General features: G+C 46.5%; 1 protein-coding gene across 3 annotated transcripts in view; it reads right to left on the bottom strand.

Moving 5' to 3' along the window:
• paplna (papilin a, proteoglycan-like sulfated glycoprotein) overlaps positions 1 to 25144 on the bottom strand; it is a 279507-nt gene that overhangs the window by 141972 nt on the left and 112391 nt on the right. For all 3 annotated transcript variants that reach the window (XM_070878697.1, XM_070878699.1, XM_070878698.1), the window contains exon 2: positions 23462 to 23577. In XM_070878697.1, the coding sequence (XP_070734798.1) occupies positions 23462 to 23577 (116 nt within the window). The remainder of the gene's footprint in view (positions 1 to 23461; positions 23578 to 25144) is intronic.

Raw genomic sequence — 25144 nt, 5'->3', positions numbered from 1 at the left:
ACAAAACTTGGAAGTATCATGAACAGTGAGGAGGATAGTGATAGACTTCAGGAGGACATAGACAGGCTGGTGAAATGGGCAGGCACATGGCAGGTGGAATTTAACGCAGAAAAGTGCGAAGTGATACATTTTGGTCGGAAGAACGAAGAGAGGCAAAATAAAGTAAAGGGTACAATTCTAAAGGGGGTGCATGAACAGGGAGACCTGGGGGTGTATGAGCACAAATCGCTGAAGGTGGCAGGGCAGGTTGAGAAAGCGGTTAAAAAAGCATACGGGAGCCTGGGCTTCATAAATAGAGGCACAGAGTACAAAAGCAAGAAAGTTTTGAACCACCTTTATAAAACACTGGTTCGACCCCAACTGAAATTTGGAGTATTGTGTCTAATTCTGGGCATCGCATGTTAGGAAGGATGTGAAGGATGCAGAAAAGATTTACCAGAATGGTTCCAGGGATGAGGGACTTCAGTTACGTGGATAGACTGGAGAAGCTGGGGTTGTTCTCCTGAGAGCAGAGAAGGTTGAGAGGAGATTTGATCAAGGTGTTCAAAATCATGAGGGGTCTAGGGAGAGTGGAGAGAGAGAAACTAGCAGTAGATTCGAGAACCAGAGGGCACAGATTTAAGGTGATTGGCAAAAGAACCAAAGGCGACACGAGGAAAAACTATTTCACGCAGCGAGTGGTTAGGATCTGGAATGCACTGCCTGAGAGGGTGGTGGAGGCAGATTCAATCACGGCTTTCAAAAGGGAATTAGATAATTACCTGAAGAAAAAAATGTTCAGAGCTACGGGGAAAAGGGCAGGGGGGTGGGACTGGCTGAGGTGCTCTTGCAGAGAGCCGGCACAGGCTCGACGGGCTGAATGGCCTCCTTCGGTGCTGTAACCATTCTATGATTCCATGACTCTAGAGCAGTGTAGACTGAAAGGTGACCTGATAGGATTAGATCGCATGCCTATTGATAGATTATTCCAGTTTGACAGTTTGGGGAGGACCGGGGCACATGCTAAAGTAGGAATAGATTGAATGGTCGATGGTTCTTCATTTCCCAGAGGGCACTGAGCCCCCGGAATACAATGCCGGCTGGTGTGGTGGGTGCTGACTCTCAGCAGGGCCTTCGGAAGGGGCTGAACCGGTTCCCGACTGGGGCAGATAGAAGGCAGGTGGACTTTCAACACATGGACCATGTGATCTTCTGGACTGGGTTTGATCACCCGAGGGGGTCGGAGAGGATTTTTCCAGATAATTTTTCCCTTATTGTGTCAGCTGTGGCTCAGTGGGTAGCACACTTGCCTCTGAGTTAGAAGGTTGAGAGTTCAAGTCCCACTCCAGTGCAGTGCTGAGGGAGCGCTGCACTGTCTTTCGAATGAGACGTTAAACCAAGGCACCGTCTGCCCTCTCAGGTGGGTGCAAAAGGTCCCATGGCACTATTTTGAAGAAAAGCAGGAGAGTTCCTCCTGGTGTCTTGGCCAATATTTATCCCTCAATCAACATCAGTAAACCAGATTATCTGATCATTATCATGGCACTGTTTGTGGGAGCTTGCTGTGCGCAAATTGGCTGCCACGTTTCCCACATTACAACAGTGACTACACTCCAAAAGTACTTCATTTTCTGTAAAGTGTTTTGAGATGTCCGGTGGTCATGAAAGGCGCTATAGAAATCTAAGGGGGAGAAATTGGCCAGCCTTGCGCACGTTTTTTCGGCGATATTTCATCTCTTTTGCCGGTAAAAGATACTCACCTAAATTGGCCAAAGTTAACGAATGGCAGTTTTAAAAAGCGGATCGACCACGTGCAACGCCCCAAAAAAACTCACCGCTTAAATTGACCGTTCGGAGAACCCGTACTCAGGGTGAAAAATAACCGTCTGAAAAAAGCCTGTGTTGAAGCCCCATAAACAGTGGTAGGTATGAAGAGCTACAAGAGGGGTAAGTTGAAGTTTTTATTTTTTAATTACTTTTCAGCGGTTCATTAGTTAAGTGTATAGTGAATGTTTTCTGATTTTTTTTATTTTTGCAATTTTTCTCCCCTCCCAGGGCCTGTATTTTTGGCGGTGATAGGCCTCGGGCTAAAGTTGGCAAGAACCGCGGTTTCCACCGCGAATCCTCATGCAATGCCGATTTTTGGCACATATTTTTGTTAATTTTACCCCTGTAAAAAAATGGTGAAGATTTTAGTGGTATTTTGTCCGTAAAATAGCGGAAAAAACCGATAGCACCAAAACAATTGTACATCCCTGTCTGGAGTAAAAATAAAACAGGAAGGTGGCTCAACCGTGCTAACAAGAGAAATTAAGGATAGTGTTAGGTCCAAGGAATATGCATATAAATTGGCCAGAAAAAGCAGCAAACCAGAGGACTGGGAGAAATTTAGAATTCAGCAGAGGAGGACAAAGGGTTTAATTAGGAGGGGGGAAATAGAGTACGAGAGGAAGCTTGCTGGGAACATAAAAACTGACTGCAAAAGCTTCGATAGATATGTGAAGAGAAAAAGATTAGTGAAGACAAACGTGGATCCCTTGCAGTCGGACTCGGGTGAATTTATAATGGGGAACAAAGAAATGGCAGACCAATTGAACAAATACTTTGGCTCTGTCTTCATGAAGGAAGACGCAAATAACCTTCCGGATGTACTAGGGGACCGAGGGTCTAGTGAGAAGGAGGAATTGAAGGATATCCTAATTAGGTGGGAAATTGTGTTGGGGAAATTGATGGGATCGAAGGCCGCTAAATCCCCAGGGCCTGATTGTCTGCATCACAAAGTACTTAAGGAAGTGGCCCTAGAAATAGTGGATGCATTGATGATCATTTTCCAACAGTCTATCGACTCTGGATCAGTTCCTATGGACTGGAGGGTAGCTAATGTAACAGCACTTTTTAAAAAAGGAGGGAGAGAGAAAACGGGTAATTATAGACTGGTTAGCCTGACATCAATAGTGGGGAAAATGTTGGAATCAATTATTAAAGATGAAATAGCAGCGCATTTGGAAAGCAGTGACAGGATCGGTCCAAGTCAGCATGGATTTAGGAAAGGGAAATCATGCTTGACAAATCTTCTAGAATTTTTTGAGGATGTAACTAGTAGAGTGGACAAGGGAGAACCAGTGGATGTGGTGTATTTGCACTTTCAAAAAGCCTTTGACAAGGTCCCACACAAGAGATTGGTGTGAAAAATCAAAGCACATGGTATTGGGGGCAATGTACTGGCGTGGATAGAGAATTCGTTGGCAGACAGGCAGCAGAGAGTCGGGATAAACAGGTCCATTTCGGAATGGGAGGCAGTGACAAGTGGAGTGCCACAGGGCTCAGTGCTGGGACCCCAGCTCTTTACAATATACATCAATGATTTGGATGAAGGAATTGAGTGTAATATCTCCAAGTTTGCAGATGACACTAAACTGGGTGGCGGTATGAGCTGTGAGGAGGATGCTAAGAGGCTGCAGGGTGACTTGGACAGGTTAGGTGAGTGGGAAAATGCATGGCAGATGCAGTATAATGTGGATAAATGTGAGGTTATCCACTTTGGGGGCAAAAACATGAAGGCAGAATATTATCTGAATGGTGGCAGATTAGGAAAAGGGGAGGTGCAACGAGACCTGGGTGTCATGGTTCATCGGTCATTGAAAGTTGGCATGCAGGTACAGCAGGCGTTGAAGGCGGCAAATGGCATGTTGGCCTTCATAGCTAGGGGATTTGAGTATAGGAGTAGGGAGGTCTTACTGCAATTGTACAGGGCCTTGGTGAGGCCTCACCTGGAATATTGTGTTCAGTTTTGGTCTCGCTATTGAGGGAGTGCTATTGAGGGAGTGCAGCAAAGGTTCACCAGACTAATTCCAGGGATGGCTGGACTGTCATATGAGGAGAGACTGGATCAACTGGGCCTTTAAACACTGGAGTTTAGAATGATGAGAGGGGATCTCATAAAAACTTATAAGATTCTGATGGGACGGGACAGGTTAGATGCGGGAAGAATGTTCCCGATGTTGGGGAAGTCCAGAACCAGGGGACACAGTCTTAGGATAAGGGGTAGGCCATTTAGGACTGAGATGAGGAGAAACTTCTTCACTCAGAGAGTTGTTAACCTGTGGAATTCCCTGCCGCAGAGAGTTGTTGATGCCAGTTCATTGGATATATTCAAGAGGGAGTTAGATATGGCCCTTACGGCTAAAGGAATCAAGGGATATGGAGAGAAAGCAGGAAAGGGATACTGACGTGAAGGATCAGTCATGATCTTATTGAATGGTGGTGCAGGCTTGAAGGGCCGAATGGCCTACTCCTGCACCTATTTTCCATGTTTCTATGTTTCTAAAACTGAATTTCAAGCCCTTAATCTTTCTTTGTTATTGCCCCAGAGATTTTCTCTGTTTTCGCCTGTCCCAGGGAATCACATGGCAGCGGCGGGGGGGTGGGGGGAGTGTCTAGACATGATGCTCCAGCCATCAGGCCTGTGGGGCAGGCTTGCTGGACCAGCTGGCTTTGTCTTGCCCATCAGTCTCGTATGTCCATGGATGAGCTGCCGGAAGGCAACCCAATTTATGGAGCGGGAACCCATCAGAACTAAATACCATCAGAAGCGGGGACAACATTAGCAATAATAAAGAGACAGCATTCAAAGAGAAAAGCAGCCTAAATTAAAATTGTTCTGCCTAATCTCCCATGATAAAGTTAAGCACCAATTTCAGGTTCTGGCACGAACGTTATTTAGCAGAGAATGTGTTGCACATTCAAGATTCCACTGGGTGCACTCAATGACTGCAGGGCAATAGGCTGTGTTTGAAGCAGTTTTCTTCAGCAATTACTACTTTGAACAGTGACTTTCCTTTGCCGTTTTTAGTGCCTCATAATTGTAGAATACTGTGGAATTGTAGAGACTAGAGAATGCAAGAAATAGCTGTTTACAAAGCACCAAGATTTGATTAAACTGCACATCTAATGAAGGGCTTGACTGCAATCTTAGCAGCTTTGAAGTTTTGTTTTTCTTAAACTTAAGACAGCTGTTTCCTTTCACATTTTAAACAAGATATTTAAAGTTAACTGTGTAGGATGTGGAATGGAGAGAAATTATCAGCCCCAGGAGGGCAGGATCTGACCAGTTAGGCCTCATTTCCATTTTGCTTCTCATCTTCTTTGAACAACATTCGGGCTCATAGGATTGGGGGTAATAGAAACATAGAAACATAAAAATATAGAAAATAGGTGCAGGAGTAGGCCATTCGGCCCTCCGAGCCTGCACCACCATTCAATATGATCATGGCTGATCATTCACCTCAGTACCCCTTTCCTGCTTTCTCTCCATGGATTGAGGATTGGTTGATGGACAGAAAACAGAGAGTAGGAATAAACAGGTCATTTCCAGGTTGGCAGGCTGTAACTAGTGGGGTACCACAAGGATCGGTGCTTGGCCCCAGCTATTCACAATCTATATCAATGATTTGGATGAGGGGACCAAATGTAATATATCCAAGTTTGCTGATGATACAAAGCTAGGTGGGAATGTAAGTTATGAGGAGGATGCAAAGAGGCTTCAAGGGAATATAGACAGGCTAAGTGAGTGGGCAAGAACTTGACAAATGGAATATAAAGTGGAGAAATGTGAAGTTATCCACTTTGGTAGGAAAAATAGAAAAGCAGAGTATTTTATAAATGGTGAGAGATTGGGAAATGTTGGTGTTCAGAGGGACCTGGGTGTCCTTGTACACAAATTATTGAAAGTTAACATGCAGGTACAGTGAGCAATTAAGAAAGCAAATGGTATGTTGGCCTTTATTACAAGAGGATTTGAGTATAAGAGTAAAGACGTCTTACTGCAATTATATAGGGCCCTGCTGAGACCACACCTGGAGTATTGTGTACAGTTTTGGTCTCCGTACCTAAGGAATGATATACTTGCCATAGAAGGTTCACCAGACTGATTCCTGTGATGGGGGGAATGGCTTATGAGGAGAGATTGAGTAGACTAGGCCTATATTCTCTAGAGTTTAGAAGAATGAGAGGTGATCTCATTGAAACATACAATATTCTTACAGGGCTGGACAGGGTAGATGCAGGGTGGATATTTCCCCCTGGCTGGAGACTCTAGAACCAGGGGTCACAGTCTCAGAATAAGGGGTCGGCCATTTAGGACCAAGATGAGGAGAAACTTCTTCACTCAGAGGGTGGTGAATCTCTGGAATTCTCTACAGAGGCCTGTGGAGGCTCAGTCTTTGAGTATATTCAAGACAGAGATCGATAGATTTTTGGATATTAAGGGAATCAAAGCGATATGAGGACAGTGCAGGAAAGTGGAGTTGAGGTAGAAGATCAGCCATGATCTCATTGAATGGTGGAGCAGGCTCGAGGGGCCGAATGGCCTATTCCTACTCCTAATTCTTTTGTTCACTTTCTCCAGTCTTCAATTCACCCACCATGCACCAATCCCTGCCTGAAAGGGTAGGGCAGGGTAAAAGATATTGAAAGACATGCACTTATATAGTTTATTGCACTAACCCAGGACCTCCCCAAGCACTTTACAGCCAATTAAGTAGTTTACTGAAGTGCAGATACTGTTGTAATGTACGAAGCGCTACAGCCAATATGTACACAGCAAGCTCCTGCAAACAACAACGTAATAATGATCGGATAATCTGTTTTTTAGTGATGTTGGTTGAGGGTTATGGTTAGGGTTATGGCCAGGACACCGGGGGGTAACTCTCCTGCTCTTCTTCAAAATAGCGCTGCGAGATCTTTGACATCTACCTGAGAGAGCAGACGGGGCATCGGTTTAACGTCTCATCCGAAAGGCAGCACCTCCGACAGTGCAGCACTCACTCAGTACTGCACTCCCTCAGTACTGCACTGGAGTGTCAGCCTGGATTACATGCTCAAGTGTCCAGAGAGGGGCTTGAACCCACAACCTTCTGACTCAGAGGCGAGACAGTAGGTACACTGACTGGCTTAGACAAGTTAATAGAACTTTGCACCAACCACTTTCATTACATATTTTGGGCTGAATTTCCATTGTCCTTGCATCTCTATAGGCGCCCCGGAGGGGCGGTAATGCGCATGGTAATGAGTTCCGGATGGGCGGCCAACATCCAGCGCCATGCCAGGAAATTAGTCGGTGGGTTTGCGGGGTCGGGGAGCAGCACTGCCCAGGAGCGCGAGCCGGTGTGGAACGTCACCAGTATTGACAGGGCTTTGACTTTTGTTTGGCGCTGACCCTGTCGCGTGCCGTAGTGGGACCGTCTGAAAAACAGCCGGTCAGCGCTGTCGCGGGGGCAGTGAGTGAAGGTATTACTGAATGAGGGACGTTTGATTGTGTTGGTTATTTTTATCTTTGCGATTTATCTTTATGGGGGTGTTCGGTATTGGGAATATTTTGTGTGCGTTTTGTGGTGATTATTTCCCCCAAGGGAAGCCTCTCTCAGGGCACTCCGAGGCCAGCTCTTTAGCGACAGATTTTCAGTTGCTCAGCCGGCCTAGCGCCCTGAAAGAGGTGTGGAACGCCTCCCTTAGCGTCCGCTCCACACTCAGGGCCCAGATGCTAAATTTTGTGGCTGCAGACGCAAACCACTTCCCGGCGCAAACTCTACCCCACCCCACCACCCCCACCACCCCAGCCCCTGCCACCATTACCGCCCTGAAAAATCCTCCATCTGAAAATGCAGCCCTAAGAGTTGACAACTACTGATCTATGGAACCAGAAACAACAAGGTTTATAGATCAGCTTTACCAGTTAAGAGGGTACAATGCACCATCAATATAATTATCATCTTGAACCACCGCAGTCCTGTCTGGACAAAACAGTTTAGGCCACGGTGGGAAACCAATCAGATTTTAATTTTTGGTACCAGGGGGCAGTGTGTGCTATCCTTTCATCTCTGGGGCCAGAATTCAATTCCTGCCTCGGGTGCTGGGATGAGAGGCCCCTCGCTCTGATAGTTTTACATTAAATTAATTTGATCTTAATCAAGTTGCCGTGGGCATTGGTTACAGCAGAAAACTTGGTTACTTGACATAAATTTAACAATGTCACACGTAAGTATTCTTTTATATTCTGTGGTGAGTGTCTCACCTCCTGACTCCCCAAAGCCTTTCCACCATCTACAAGGCACAAGTCAGGAGTGTGATGGAATACTCTCCACTTGCCTGGATGGGTGCAGCTCCAACAACACTCAAGAAGCTCGACACCATCCAGGACAAAGCTGCCCGCTTGATTGGCACCCCATCCACCACCTTCAACATTCACTCCCTCCACCACCGGTGCACCATGGCTGCAGTGTGTACCATTGACAAGATGCACTGCAGCAACTCGCCAATGCTTCTTCGGCAGCACATCCCAAACCCGCGACCTCTACCACCTAGAAGGACAAGGGCAGCAGGCACAAGGGAACACCACCACCTCCACGTTCCCCTCCAAGTCACACCATCCTGACTTGGAAATATATTGGCCGTTCCTTCATCGTCGCTGGGTCACAATCCTGGAACTCCCTCCCTAACAGCACAGTGGGAGTACCTTCACCACACAGACTGCAGTGGTTCAAGGCAGTAGCTCACCACCATCTCCTCAAGGGGCAATTAGGGATGGGCAATAAATGCTGGCCTCATAAGCGATGCCCACATCCCGAGAAGAAATTTTAAAAAACACAAATCTGGCTGATGTGGTAAATTAAAATGTCACAATTAAACTCAACTAGATTTAGTTCTGAGGCGACGGTGGAATTTTATTCTGCATGATTAACATGACCTGGGAGTGCCTGATTCTGGAAATGACTGCAACATAGGAACAGGAGGAGGCCATTTAGCCCCTCGAGCCTGTTCCACCATTCAATGAGATCATGGCTGATCTGTGACCTAACCCCATATACTCGCCTTTCCCCCATATCTCTTAATACCTTTGGTTAACAAAAAGCTATCAATCTCTGATTTAAAAGTAACAATTGGTCCAGCATCAACAGCCGTTTGCGGAAGAGAATTCCAAACTTCTACCACCCTTTGCATAGTAATGTTTCCCAACCGTGTCAGCTGTGGCTCAGTGGGTCATCTTAGAGACAGAAGGTTGTGGGTTCAAGTCCCACTTCAGAGACTTGAGTGCATAAATCTAGGCTGAGGGAGTGCTGCACTGTCGGAGGTGCCATCTTTCGGATGAGACATTAAACCGAGGCCCTGTCTGCGCTCTCAGGTGGAAGTAAAAGATCCCATGGCACTATTTCGAAGAAGAGCAGAGGAGTTATCCCCGGTTGGTGGTATTTCTCCACTAATTTGAGGTGTGTGCTGTATATGGTCCATGGCTCAGCCATACAGGAGGGCAGGTATCACTAAAGCCCTGTAGACTATGAGCTTGATGGCAGATTTGAGGGCCTGATCTTCAAACACTCTTTTCCTCAGGCGGCCGAAGGCTGCGCTGGTGCACTGGAGGCAGTGTTGAACCTCATCGTCGATGTCTGCCCTTGTTGATAATAAGCTCCCGAGGTATGGAAAGTGGTCCACGTTGTCCAGGGCCGTGCCATGGATCTTGATGACTACAGGGTAGTGCTGTGTGGCGGGGTCAGGCTTGTGGACGACCTTTATCTTGCAGATGTTTAGTGTAAGGCCCATGCTTTCGTACGCCTCAGTGAAGGTGCTGACTATGACTTGGAGTTGAGACTCTGAATTTGCACACACGCAAGCATCATCTGCGTACTGTAGTTCGACGACAGAGGTTGGAACGACCTTGGATCTGGCCTAGAGACGATGAAGGTTGACCAGGTTCCCACTGGTTCTGTAGTTTAGTTCCACTCCAGCGGGGAGCTTGTTGAGTGTGAGGTGGAGCATTGCAGCAAGGAAGATCGATAAGAGGGTTGGCGAGATGATGCAGCTTTGTTTGACCCTGGTCCGGATGTGGATTGGGTATGTAATGGATCCGTTGGTCAGTATCACGACTTGCATGGCTGTTGTGATACCCGCTCTCCTGTATGGCTCAGAGAAGTGGACCATATACAGTAGACACCTCAAATCGCTGGAAAAATACCATCAATGATGTCTCTGCAAGATCCTGCAAATCCTCTGGGAGGACAGACACACCACGCTAGCGTCCTCGACCAGGCCAACATTCCCAGCATCGAAGTACTGACCATCTCGACCAGCTCCACTGGGTGGGCCACACTGTTCGCATGCCTGACACAAGACTCCAAAAGCAAGCGCTCTACTCGGAACTCCTGCACAACAAGCGAGCCCAAAGTGGGCAGAGGAAATGTTTTAAGGACACCCTCAAAGCCTCCTTGATAAAATGCAACATCCCCACAGACACCTGGGAGTCCCTGGCCAAAGACCACCCTAGGTGAAGGAAGTGCATCCGGGAGGGCGCTGAGCACCTCGAGACTTATCGGCGAGAGCATGCAGAAACCAAGCACAGGCAGCAGAAAGAGTGTGCGGCAAATCAGTCCCACACACCCTTTCCTTCAACGACTGTCTGTCCTACCTGTGACCGAGACTGTAATTCCCATTTGGACGGTTAAGTCACCTAAGAACTCATTTTTAGAGGGACTGCCTATGATATCCCTGGTGTCCTGGCCAATATTTATCCCTCAATCAAAATAACAAAAAAACAGATTATCTGGTCATTATCACATTGCTGTTTATGGGAGCTAGCTGTGCGCAAATTGGGTGCCGTGTTACCCACATTACAACAGTGACTACACTCCAATAGAACTTCATTGGCTTTAAAGCATTTTGAGACGGCCGGTGGTCACGAAAGGCGCTATTTAAATGCAAGTGGGGGATGGTGAGCGAAGGGGGCAGCCTCTGGCTGTACAGCTAGGTTGACCAGACATCCCCATTCTCCGGGGACAGTCTCTGGATTTGGGAATGTGTGCTCGGGCAAACAATGTCTCCGAAAGAATCCACGGTTTAAAAATCCCTGATATTGGAGTCTTTGATTTTTTTCAATGCTAATGCTCAGAAACCTGTTTCTCGGAGATTCTCGGCCCGTTTGAGTCCAAGAAACCAATTCCCGGAGCCAGTTCAATAGAGGTGTTGATGGTGACCCTGCCTTCCCATAATGCAGTGCGGTGGTGAAAAGGCCCTATCGATAACTCTAGGCGCACTGCACTGTAAGGGATTAGTCACCTGATCCGTGTTTCTGCCAATGGTGACTGGGCAGGACCTTCAAATGCATGGGAGAAGACAAGGGCGCAGTGATGGCTGGTGGGTGAGTCAATTTGATTCACTTTACCAGTTTACCTGTATGGTGCATCGTGGGTTTTTTATTGAATAAGGGAAGGCTAGCTCTAAGTTCCCCCACCGGGAAGAGGTTTGTGAATCTGAAACCTTCTGAGACAGAGGGTGTTTCATGGAAAATCTCAGTCTGTTAGATTTAAAATTGAGAAATTAAAATGTGTGTTAATTTGCAACATCTAAAGCTCTGATTGGTTCCCTTGGAGGACAAGACACAGCCAGCAGTTTCTCTGGAATGTGTAATTAGATCCTCCCTGCCTATGTAATCAGTCACTTTGCAAAGTGTAATTCGAGCCATTCTAACTGCTGACTCCAGGCAGAACAGCGCTCACATAGAACAGACAGAACCCATTCTCGTGGGTTAGGGTCTACGCCTAACCGCAAACAAGTTCCTGCCCCATCCCGGCCCAAGTTCCTGACCTCCTCCCCACCCACCCCGACTTCCTGGCCTTCTCCCCCAGTCCAAGCTCCTAACCTTCACTCGCCGCTCCCCCCTCCCTCCCCACTCCCCTGACTGCCACCCACCCACTTCCCAGGTTCCTGACTGTAGTCTATTTGCTTCATGGGTTCTTTGCTTAATAATTTGCAGCTACAAATTTGCTGTAAAGAACAAACTGGTTTATTAGTAAAGGTTTAACAATCAAACTGAATACTGTCAGTTCATCCACCAGGCTCACAACTGCACGTCTCATCGTGGAGAACCTGAACTCAATTAGCTGGGGTTTTATTGAGTCTTGTGAACATCACGTGACGGGCTAAGCCACTCACAGTGCAACAGCTCCACAAGCCTGTGGGCATGCTCACATGTGCATACATTACACTGCTTCTTTTTTTTTAAGGTGGTATTTATCATTGTAGATATTTATGCAATATTTCAAAAGATTGCTTATCTACTTCATGATTACAATTTTACCAATTCGACTGCTGGGCTCAAGTATCTTGTTGCAAGCTTTTCACTTCTTCCCCCTCAGACCTTCATTTCTTTGCAATTGGCTGGCTATGCCCGCTTTCTATATTCCCCTTTGGTTCAGGAGACCATCTTGAGGAATTTCTGTGTTCAGGGTGTGTAGCCCAGAATTCTGAACTATCTTCCTGTGTCCTTGAAACCCTTCCATTAGTCCTAGTGTTAGCTTTCTTCCTGAGATCTTGATATTTCCAGTTTGCAATATCCCCCTCTCTCTCTTCCCCCGATCCTCTCCCCTCTCTCCCTTTGATCCCCTCTCTCTCTCCCCTTCCGATCTCCCCTTCCTCTCACCGTCTCTCTCTCCTCCTCCTCCTCCTCCTCCTCCTCCCCCTCCCCCCCCCCCCGTGTAATGTAATGAATTCAACTTCAGTTCTAGGTGAGTGTTCTGAGTCAGTTGTGACTGAGGGCTGAGTAACCGATCTGATGGGAGTGGTAATGACCACATCAGAGACTGGAGGTCCCATTTCAATAATGACAGCAAAGTCCTCTGATGAGTGAACAATGGTTGGTTGGTCACTGACTGTATCTTCCTCAAACGGTTCCAGTTCATCCGTGTACCGCAGTTTTATCTCATCAACATGTTTCTTGCATGTTTGCCCATTCTTGAGCACGACGATAAACACTCTGTTACCCTCCTTGGCTGTAACAGTATCGGCGATCCACTTTGGACCTTGACCATAGTTCAGTACATAAACCTGATCATTGACAGGGATGCATAGCAGCACGATCATGATACCCTTGCTGACTTTGACGTCTGTTTTCAACACGATCATTCAAATCGGGATGAACAAGAGAGGGCTTGGTCTTGAGACTTCTCTTCATCAGTAGTTCAGTGGGGGAGACCCCAGTAAGCGTGAGGTCTGGTCCTGTAACTGAGCAGTATACAGGACAAGCGAGTCTACAGTGAACCCTGAGTTACGTGTTTCACACTCTGCTTGATCGTTTGAACAGCACACTCTGCTTGACCATTAGAAACAAGTTTGAATGGGGCTGACCTCACATGTTTAATACCATTGAGTTTCATGAACTCTTGAAACTCCAGACTTGTGAAGCAAGATCCATTGTCGCTCACAACAATGTCAGGCAAACCATGAGTAGCAAACATGACACGAAGGCTCTCAATAGTAGCTGTAGACATACTGGATGACATAATGATACACTCTATCCACTTTGAATATGCATCCACCACAACAAAAAACATCTTTCCCAGGAAAGGGCCCACAAAATCAATGTGTATCCTCGACCATGGTTTGTATGGCCACGACCAAAGACTCAGCGGAGATTCCGCTGGTACTTTACTTAGCTGCATGCAAGTATTGCACTGATGCAGGCATGATTCCAGATCAGAGTCAATTCCAGGCCACCATACATGAGCCCTGGCAATGGCTTTCATCATGACAATACAAGGATGAGTGCTCTGTAATTCACATACAAATTTTTCTCTACCTTTCTTAGGCATGACAACATAATTGCCCCACAGTAAACAATCTGACTGAATGGACAGTTCATCTTTGCGACGGTTGTAAGGTTTGGTCTCTTCACACATTTCTATGGGTATTGTAGACCAATCACCACTGAGGATACAACGTTTCACAACTGATAAAATAGGATCATAGCTGGTCCAGATCCTAACTTGTTGAGCAGTGACAGGGGTTCCTTCACTCTCAAAAGCATCCATTACTAAATCTGCAGGTTGAGGCGTTTCCACCTCAGGTGTGGGCAACGGCAGACGACTCAGTGCATTGGCACAATTCTCAGTACCAGGTCTATGACGAATAACATAATCATAGGCAGACAATGTCAATGTCCGCCTCTCGATACGGGACGATGCATTGGAATTAATCCCTTTGTTTTGCGAAAACAATGAAATGAGTGGCTTGTGATCCGTTTTGAGTTCAAAACGAAGACCAAACAGGTACTGATGCATCTTTTTTACCCCATACACACAGGCCAAAGCTTCTTTTTCTACCATACTGTAAGCTCTTTCCGCCTTTGACAAACTTCTCGAAGCATACGCAACAGGTTGTAGCTTACCTGACTCATTTGCTTGTTGGAGTGCACAGCCAACCCCATATGATGAAGCATCACAGGCCAATACAAGATGCTTACACGGATCATAATGAACAAGCAACTTGTTTGAAGAGAGCAGATTTCTCAAAGGCTCTATCTTGAGACACTCCCGAGACCCAGTTGTCACCTTTTCTGAGTAGCACATGCAGTGGCTCTAACAAAGTGCTCAATCTGGGTAAGAAATTACCAAAGTAATTGAGTAACCCAAGGAATGAACGCAGCTCCGTCACATTCTGGGGCCTGGGTGCATTTTTGATGGCCTTGGTTTTCAAATCAGTGAGCCTGATGCCATCAGCAGCAATCTTCCTCCCCAGGAATTCAACTTCAGGTGCCATGAAGACACACCTCAAATATTTCAGCCCGAGCCCCACTTTGTCCAGACGATTTAGGACTTCTTCAAGGTTGTTCAGATGTTCAGTAGTATCGCGACCCATGACCAGATGTTATCTTGAAACACGACAGTTCCAGGGACGGACTTTAGTAGACTTTCCATATTCCTCTGAAATATGGCTGCAGCCAAATGGATTCCAAAAGGACATCTGTTGTAGACAAACAGTCCTTTATGGGTGTTGATGCAGGTGAGTTTCTTCGAAGTGTCGACAAGCTCCTGTGTCATATAGGCCGACATCAGATCCAGTTTAGTGAACGACTTTCCACCAACTAGCATGGCGAACAGGTCATCAGCCTTCGATAACGGGCACTGATCCTGTTTCAAAAATCGGTTAATCGTAATCTTGTAGTCTCCACAAATCCTGACAGTGCCATCACTCTTCAACACAGGAACAATAGGACTGGCCCATTCGTTAAACTCGACCGGTGATATGATCCCTTCACGTTGGAGTCTGTCAAGCTCAATTTCAACCTTCTCCCTCATCTTGTAGGGAATAGACCGAGCCTTATGATAGACAGGCCTTGCATCAGAACCCAGGTGTATCTGCACCTTGGCTCCAGTAAAATTACCAATGCCTGGTTCAAACAAAGAAGGAAACTTCTTCAACACTTGAGCATACCAAGTGTCATCCACTGATGACAACGCTTTGATATCGTTCCAGTTCCACTTGATTTCCTCGAGCCAATTCCTGTCGAACAGCATTGGACCATTACCTGGGACAATCCATAACGGTAGGTCATGAACCACACCATCATATGATACCTTGACTACTGCATTGCCATCACCGTATGAGTTCCTTAGAGTAAGTACACAACCTGGCATTGACTGGACTCAGCTTAGGCTTCACAGCCTCAGTGTCCCACAGCTTGTCGAATGTCCTTTGGCTCATTATCGACTGACTCGCACCCGTGTCCAGCTCCATTAATACAGGTTGCCATTCAGCTTCACATTAACCATTATCAGCTAGCTCCTTCCCAAGAATGAATACAGACCATACACTTCCTCCTCGGGTTGTATATCCGGGCCAGCACTGGACTAGTCATCATCAGCAATGTGATGAGTGGCAGCACGCTTGCTCAGTTGTAGGCACATTCTCTGAAGATTCGAACAGCCTTTACAGATGTACTGCCTAAACCGACACTGATGAGGCCGATAATTGTCCCCACAACGCCAACAGGGTGAAATCGGATTCGTACCACTTGGCGGACATTGAGCAGCTACAGGTTTCACATAAGCAGTCGAATAGGCCCTGCCATAAGCAGCTCTGCCAAACAATGACACAATCTTGTTTACAGTACTTGCCATGGAGCTCCGACTCTTCGATGATATCTGCCTCCAATTATCATCAGTCGTCATGCATGCCTGGGCAGTCGCGATGGTCTTGCTCAAATCCAGCTTCCCTTCGGCCAATAACTTCCGGAGAATCACATCATGGTTGATGCCTATCACGAAGAAATCTCGCAGCATGTCTTCCAACACGTTCCCAAACTTACATGGCTCAGCCAGGCATCATAGGTCGGCGACGAATCCCGACACATCCTGGCCCTCAGCATGAACATGCATGTAGAAGCGATAGCATGAGATGATGATCCCCTCTTTTGGCTTAAGATGGTCACGCACCAAAGCACACAAATCCCCATGTTCTTTGTCCATTGGACATAAAAGCGAGAGAAGATTCTTCATGAGGTCATAAATTTTTGGACCACAAGTGGTGAGGAAAACCGCACTGCGCCGAACTGGGTCAGCGTCTACCTCCATTTAATTGGCCACAAAATACTGATTCAGGCAGTCGATAATATATGCCCAATCCTCGCCATCCACGAATCTCTCCAGAATTCCGATAGTGCCCATTGTACATGCGAAGGTTCTTAAATTACCTCGTCGCCAAATGTAATGAATATAATGACTCAAAAGACTAGTTACTGTAAACTGCCTCAGGTGTAAACTTGATCCAACTTTATTCACGCCCAAAGTAACTCGTGTGACAAGGTACCTGCGCTTATATACCTGTGACCGTGCACGCGCGCGTACAGCTGGATGACTTCCGACAGTGGCACCCCCTGGTGTCCGCTGACCCCAAGCATAAATACATAACACTCCGAACCCCCCCTCACTCTCTCTCTCCCTCCGATCCCCCCTCTCTATCTCACTCTCTCTCTCCCCCCCTCTTTCCCTCCGATCCCCCCCTCACTCTCTCTCCCTCCGATCCTCCTCCTCTCACACTCTCTCTCCCCCCTCTTGCCCTCCCCTTTCGATCCTCTCTTCTCCCCATAGACCCAGTGATGGGTCTTGCCCCACGGAGTTGAACAAAACATGGCCCACGCTGCACTGCAGCTGCAACCGTGGAGTACTGCGCCTGCGCGGCCAGGCCGCGTGACAACGACATGCGCAGAAGGGGACGGGTGTGCATGTGCAATGGGGGAGGGGCCGACCCTGCACATGCGCAGAATGACACAAAAATGTTCGAGCAGACAATCACTTTGATTCAAATTTCGGGTATTTGGGGACGAGTAGATGGTACAGCACAATTGCCGCAAAACACGCAAGATTCATGCTTCGATGTACCGAAGCCGTCGGCCGGTCTGGTGCAGCCCAGTGTAACAGAGCTCCACCTAGTGGACTACTGATGTAATAATAATAAAAGATCATGTGGCAAGGTCATGTGACACAGTTCTGTTTGGAGCCATCTTGTCGTGTGCGCGCGCATAACTGTGAATGGGCCACGCAGCCCGTTGAAAAGGCCATGCACCCAAAAGATTGCGGGGGAGCATTGCCCGTGTGTTCCCGGATTGGGTTTTAAAATGTAGGTCGCCCTATGTCAATCAGCTCCACAAACTTCAGCGACTTGAGCTGATGGCTCTGGGGTTTGAGTTGGAATCAGACATGATTTTCTAATGTCAGATAAAGGTATACAAACTACTTTGCGTGCTTCCATCAGAACAGACACAGCAATGCACCTACAGAGCAACTGCTGGGATCAGTTTGATCGAAGTGCAGCCTCCGCCAAGCCCATTTCCATTAGCAGTTAAACAGAGCATGACTCATTCTCTTTTTAAATAAATTAACTAGGCCATGTCTGCACTCTGCACATGAATCACTGATTTACGAGGATTATTTTTTTCCATTAGTCACAGGCTGTTAATTTTTTTTTTAAAGCTAAAAAGAAACTGATTAGATTTACTGCATCAGTAGAATAAGGAGTGAGGCATCCTACAGCTTGTTTACAACATAACAAAATCCATTTCTTTCCCCTGTTGATCTACCCATGTCAATATTTTAACTTTACATTAAGAATTGCAAAGTGGGCAGCATCCTGCCTCTGAGTCAGAAGGTTGTGGGTTCGAGTCTCAGTCCAGGGACTTGAGCCAATAATCTAGGCCGACACTCCAGTGCAGTGCTGAGGGACTGCCGCACTGTGGGAGGTGCCAACTTTCGGATGAAATGTTAAACCGAGACCCCATCCGCTCACTCAGGTGGATATAAAAGATCCCATGGCACTATTTTGAAAAACAGGGGGGTTCTCCTCAGTATGCTGGCCAATATTTATCCCTCAACCAACATCACTAAAGTAGATTATCTGGTCATTATCACATTGCTATTTGTGGGAGCTTACTGTGCACAAATTAGCTGTCACCTTTCCTACATTACAACAGTGACTACATTTTAAAAATACCTCATTGGTTGTAAAGCGCTTTGGCACATCCTAGGCTCGTGAAAGATGCGATAGAAATGCTAGTTCCTTATTTCTTTCATTCATTCCTTGGCTCCAAGCCACATATAGGTGACGTTCTGTGCTAATAACAGATGTATTAATACATTTACCATGGTATTACTGACAAATGTGTACAATTGTGATACTTAGCTGCTATATGGCCTGTCCCTTTAAGGTCATATGGTCAAGTTGTCAGTAAACAGAGCTTCAAGTCAGAGTTTGTATTGATTATCTCTGCAACTGCCCAGTAATTTGCTGCAATGTTCATCCCAATCACGTGTCCCAGTTGATTTCTTGTGGCATATAGTCAAGGAAGAAAATAAGACTGTGTTGAAATAACCACTTGAAAGAAGTTTTGTCAAATAAAATTTAGCTCAAAAGAAAATTCATGCCGCACCATAGTTTAAGATCAAATGCACAATTGCTCAGAATTGTGTTTCCACATAATCCTGCTGCGGGTTTTAAAAAAAAAACAGACTTTCTGCTGAAATGTAGTCCAAAGAAATCATCATTGATTAGAAATTGCCAATGTTTTCTGGATGTTTACCATTTACAACAACAACTTGCATTTACATAGCGCTTTTAATGAAGCAAACTGGCCCACGGCGCTTCACAGGAGAGATTATCAGACAAAATTTGACACCCAGCCACCACATAGGACAGGTGGTCACAGAGGTAGGTTTTAAGGAGCGTCGTAAAGGAGGAAAGAGAGGTGAAGAGGTTTAGGGAAAGAATTCCAGAACTTAGGACCTAGACAGCCAATGGCACAGCCATCGATTTACAAGAGATAGGCAGCTCTACATTGAGTTACAATCAATTGTAAATACTGCCCATGCTCTACAATGAGTGTGGGGTAAGGGGTCTAAAGTGTGGACTGAGGGTCGTGTGATGCTCTCACATCCGGTCAGTACAGCCATTGAAAGTCAAATGACAGAGTGGTAGCTGTGCTGCTATTTATTTGTTGGTTTAATGAAGGTGGTGTGCTGCAACTGCAGCATGTGGGAGTTAGTGGGGATCACATTGGCAGCAAGTCTCTGCAACTTCAGGGACTTGGGCTCAGAGTGGTTGAGCTGGAGTCCAAGGGGCAGACATTGCGGGGCACCAGGGAAGGGGAAGAGTTTTCGGGACATTTTGACCCAGGAAGCAGTCACACCCCTTGGGCTAGGTAGTGGTTTAGATTTGGGTGGAGGTCAGGGACAGGAGGATGTGACTGCGAGTCAGGCAGGTAAGGGGACCTCAGATGCACTGGTGGAGGAGCCTCAGCCTTTATCATTGTCCAACAGGCGCGAGGTACTTGAGCTGGATGAGAACAAAGACTGCAGGGAGGATGGGCAAATTGACCAGAGCACCGTGGTACCAGAGGCTGTTCAAGTGGAGGGAATGAAAAGGCATGTGGTTGTGGTAGGTGACAGTATTGTCAGGGGGATAAATCAGCAAATTGGTGGAGCATGTAACAAGGGTAATGCAATAATCATGGGGACTTGAGTCTTCATATAGACTGAGCAAACCAAATTGGCAAAAGCAGATTGGAGGACAAGTTCATGGAATGTATTCTAGTCAGTTTTCTAGAACAATATGTCGAGGGACCAACTGGGGAACACATTATTTTAGATCTAGCATTGTGTAACGAGAAAGGGTTATAGTAAAGGATCCTCTGGGGAAGAGTGATCATAACATGATAGAATTTCATATTAAGTTTGAGATTGATGTTAAATTTAAGCAAAGCCAATGACAGAGGTATGAGACGCTTGTTGGCTAAGGTAGATTGGGATATTAGATTAAAAGATATGACGGTAGATAAACAATGGCAAACATTTAAAGAAATAATTTATAATTTTCAACTAATCTACATTCTCTTGAAGAATAAAAACTCCACTGGAAAAGTAGTACAACCGTGGCTAACTGGAGAAATTAAGGATAGTATTAGATTAAAAGAGGCTTACTATGTTTCCAAAAATGGTAGGAAGCCTAAGGATTGGGAGGGTTTTAAAAATCAGCGAAGGATGACCAAGAAATTTATAGAGGAAAAAAATAGAATGAAAGTAAACTAACAAGAAATATAAAAACAGATTGTAAGAGATTTTACATGTAAAATCTTAAAAGGAATAGATTAGAGGCAGAGACAGAAGAAATTATAATGGGGAATAAGGAAATGGAAGAGACGTTGAACAAATATTGTGTGTCCATCTTCACAGTAGAAGACACAAAGAACATACTGGAAATGGTGGGGAACCAAGGGTCTAATGAGAGTGAGGAACTTAAAGTAATAATATTAGAAAAGAAAAAGTACTGAAGAAATTGATGGGACTAGAAGCCGACAAATCCCCTGGACCTGATGGCCTACATCCTAGGGTTCTAAAAGAGGTGGCAGCAGAGATGGTGAGTGCATTGGTTTTGATCTTCCAGAATTCCCTAGATTCTAGAATGGTCCCCGTGGATTAGAAGGTAACAAATGTAACCCCGCTATTCAAGGAAGAAGGGAGAGAGAAAATAAGGAGCGGGCAGGGAAGTAGAGCTGAGTCCATGATCAGATCAGCCATGATCTTATTAAATGGCGGAGCTGGCTCGAGGGGCCGTACGGCCTACTCCTGCTCCTATTTCTTATGTTCTTATAAGCCAGTTAGCCTGACATCAAGAGTAGGGAAAACGTAAGAAACTGTTATTGAGGACATGGTAACAGCATGCAGCAAGACCTGGACAACATTCAGGCTTGGGTTGATAAGTGGCAAGTAACAAGTACCAGACAATGGCCATCTGCAACAAGCAAGAATCTAACCACCACACCTTGACATTCAACGGTATTACCATCGCCAAATCCCCCACCATCAACATCCTGGGGTTAACTATTGATTGGAAAAGTAACTGGACCAGCCACATAAACACTGTCTACAAGAGCGGATCAGAGGCCGGGTATTCTGCGGCGAGTGTTTCGCCTCCTGACTCCCCAAAGCCTTTCCACCATCTACAAGTCACAAGTCACGAGTGTGATGGAATACTCTCCACTTGCCTGGATGAGTGTAACTCCAACAACACTCAAGAAACTCAACACCATCCAGGTCAAAGCACCCCATCCACCACCTTAAACATTCACTCCCTTCACTACCGGCGTACCATGGCTGCAGTGTGTACCATCTACAAGATGCACTGCAGCAACTCACCAAGGCTTCTTCAATAGCACCTCCCAAACCTGCGACCTCTACTTCCTAGAAGAACAAATGCAACAGGCGCATGGGAACACCGCCACCTCCAAGACACACGCCATCCCGACTTGGAAATATATCGCTGTTCCTTCATCGTCGCTGGGTCAAAATGCTGCAACTCCCTCCCTAACAGCACTGTGGGAGTACATTCACCACATGGACTGCAGCGGCTGAAGGCAGCTCACCACCACCTACTCGAGGACAATTAGGGATGGGCAATAAATAATAGCCTTGCTATGGCGGAGCAGGCTCAAAGGGGCAGATGGCCTACGCCTGCTCCTATTTCTTATGTTCTTATAGACCAGTTGGGCCAAATGGCCTGTAATACTATGTAAAACACTTGGGACACTCCTGCTATGGATTATCTCTGTGTTTTTTAAATTGCTACACCCTTCTATTTAAGGGAACACCGCCCTAAGTTAGCACAATGGATCGGCACAAAGCGAGGGACACTTTTAACAGCACACGTTCAAAATCACTCGGCTTGATGCAGAGTCTCACCCAGTCTCCACCTGTCATTTTACTAAAGCTACAACTTAACCGACTGAAACAGGAAGGCTCAAAGTTATGGTTACATAAATGGAAGACGAAGATTGACTAATGTTCCATTATATCATTACAGCACGACGCCACAGGGAATGTGTACCTCACATGTAAATGATCGTGTAGGAAATTAGCGCTGTCACGTGATATGGGCCGAATGGCCTCTTTCTGTGCTGTATCATTCTAAGAGTTTATAATTCTATGATTCTACATACCCAACTTCATTAAACGTACAGTCTGGGAATTGTTTTTACATAGCCCAAAATTCTATTTGATGTTACTTGCAACTTTTACTCAATTGTGACTTTAGAATCCAAGACGACAAAAGAAAATGGGGAGTTTAGTTTTTCGAAGAGATACAGTTTCGGTCACCATCAACGATTGTAATATCAAATGGTTAATGGACAGTTATAGATTATAGAGATAGTTTCTATAATCTATGGAACAGGTTCCCGGGGGAGATGGTAGAAGCAGTTAGTATTGATTAAACATTTAAATGTTTACATGCACTGGTTATAATGCTTCGGGCCGGGACCTGAATCATGCAAGACCATCAGCAGGCCAGGGCCACTGCAGGGAGCAACGCATGCTGCTGCAGGAGGGCGACGATGACAGGTACAGCAGGAGTGGCGAGGGCCCAGGGGCAGCACGGGCCAGCCCACACTGCGATATGTGTGCGCATTAGGTCCGTGCAGCAGAGCAGGTCTCCAGTTGTCTTGGTTAACCCTTGCCACTGGACCAAGACCTAGCTCTGTCAAGCCCGTGTGGTGGCTGGTGTGCAACGGTCACCACACGTTAAAAAGATCCACACACAGGCATCTTCCACCCTTCAGGATGCAGTTTGGGAACCTGGAATATTAGGTCCTTCATTGAAACACCTGTGAACTCATCCCTGTTCGGCGTGGAAGCAAGTCATACTCGATACGAGGGACTGCCTATGATGATGATGATTGATTAATTCAAATGGAAATTAGATAGTTTTCTTTCAGAAAATAACATTTTGGGATGCAGTAACTGAGTAATTTGAGTCATGACATGTGGTAAGTGTGGCGTGCTCTGGAGGAACCGGTGACTGTGGGCCTGTGGTTCCCAAAGCTCCCCACCACTGGGGCTTTCCTCACCTCGTGTCTGGGTCTGTTGTAGACCCATTGATAGAGATCGATTGCTGTGATTGGCCAACAACTCCATTATCGCTGTAGCATGTGACTACCAGGATGGTAGAAGGTGAACGAAATGGACCTGGGTCTTTTTTCGTCTAGCAGTTCCTATGTTCCTAGACTTCTCGCTGTTGCAGGTAAGGTTCGAAGTTTACCTTGTATGCGTATGGACATGGTAAAGGGAACTGTGCGGAATTTCACTACCAAATAAGTATAAAAAGACGCGTTACTTACCGATAGGAGTAACAGCGGCGTTCTCGGAACGTGACACCAATACCACAGGTCCGGCTGCACTCCCCCCACTCTCCCCAAGGACCCCAGTAATCAGTCTGACGTCTTCTCCTTACAGCCTAGGTGCAATCAGCAGGAAACAAGCCTTTAACATGGGAACGTATACAACAGCAAATTGTATTGATTATAGCGCCTTTAATATAGTAAAATGTCCCAAGGTGCTTCACAGCAGCACATTAAAACAGTATTTGACACCAAGCCACATTAGTAGATATTAGAACAGGTGACCAAAAGCTTGGTCAGAGATAGGTTTTAAGGAGCATCTTAAAGGAGGAAGGTGCGGTAGAGAGGCAGAACGCTTAAGGGAAGGAATTCCAGAACTTAGAGCCTAGGCAGCTGAAGGCACAGCCGCCAATGGTTGAGCAATTAAAAACAGGGATGTCCAAGAGGCCAGAATTGGAGGAACACAGAGATAGAATCATGGAATGGTTACACAGCACAGAAGGAGGCCATATCAGCCTATCGAGCCTGTGCCGGCTCTCTGCAAGATCACTTCAGCTAGACCCACTCCCCCGCCCTTTCCCCATAGCCCTGCAATTTTTTTCCTTCAGGTACTTATCTCATTTCCTTTTGAAAGCAGCAATTGAGTCTGCCTCCACCACCCTTTCAGGCAGTGCATTCCAGATCATAACCACTCACTGACCGAACAACAACCGTTCACCACTACTCTCTGCCTTCTGTCAGTGAGCCAATTCCATATCCATGCTGCCACTGTCCCTTTTATTCCAAGGGCTTCAACTTTGCTGGCAAACCTATTAAGTGGCAGATCGAGGAGGGTTGGAGGAGCCTCCATTTCTAAATTCTCACCCTTGTGTTCAAATTCCTCCATGGCCTTGCCCCTCCCTATCTCTGTAACCTCCTCCAACCCTCCTCGATCTGCCACATAATAGGTTTGCTTGCAGGAGAAGAGAGCCCACGATAAGAGGGAGAGGGAGAGAACCAGAACTCCATCATTGGCCACGTTGACTCCAACAGAGGAGGGCACCCTGGATATCTCAGGAGTTGCAGAGCAGCTGGAGGTGGGAGACGGAGAGAGGAGGTCATCTCAGCAACCGGGTGACAGACTTACATCTCACACAGCCACATGGCACACAGCAGTCATGATGATGATATGGTGACTGATGTCAGCAGCCAGTGAATGTATCGTTACCCATTCTTGATATTACATTTCTAAATCATTTCTTTACTGTCCCACAGGTGCTCTGATGGCCACACGTGTGCAGTCGATACGCCCTGCACACATGGTGGAGTCGGAAAGTGCCTTTCCACTTACCCGCTGGATCCAGCGGCCCTGTCTCGCCAACACCCTGCGATCGGACACCCCACCGACCCTTCCCAGGCATCCCATTTCTGCCCCCCCACGGCATCCGATCTCCCCCCTTCAATTCCCCCCTTCCCGGCTTCTGATTTTCACCTCAGACTGATCTCTGACCGCCCCTCCCCCCTCCACCCTTCCGACGATCCTCCCCTCCCCCCTCCGACGGTCTCTCAATCTGGCTGGCTGCAGGAGGGAAACAGTTAAACAACATTTAAATCAGGCTCTGCTGTTAAATCAGTCAGGGCCATTCCAGCACCTCCACCCCCGCTCCCTGCCCGTCTCCAAAATAAAATTCTGGCTGACATCAT

This window comes from Pristiophorus japonicus, chromosome 4 (assembly GCF_044704955.1).
Source record: "Pristiophorus japonicus isolate sPriJap1 chromosome 4, sPriJap1.hap1, whole genome shotgun sequence".
In the NCBI taxonomy this organism is placed as follows: domain Eukaryota; kingdom Metazoa; phylum Chordata; class Chondrichthyes; family Pristiophoridae; genus Pristiophorus; species Pristiophorus japonicus.
Note: the sequence above shows the minus strand (reverse complement) of the source record. Positions and strands in the feature narration are given on the sequence as shown.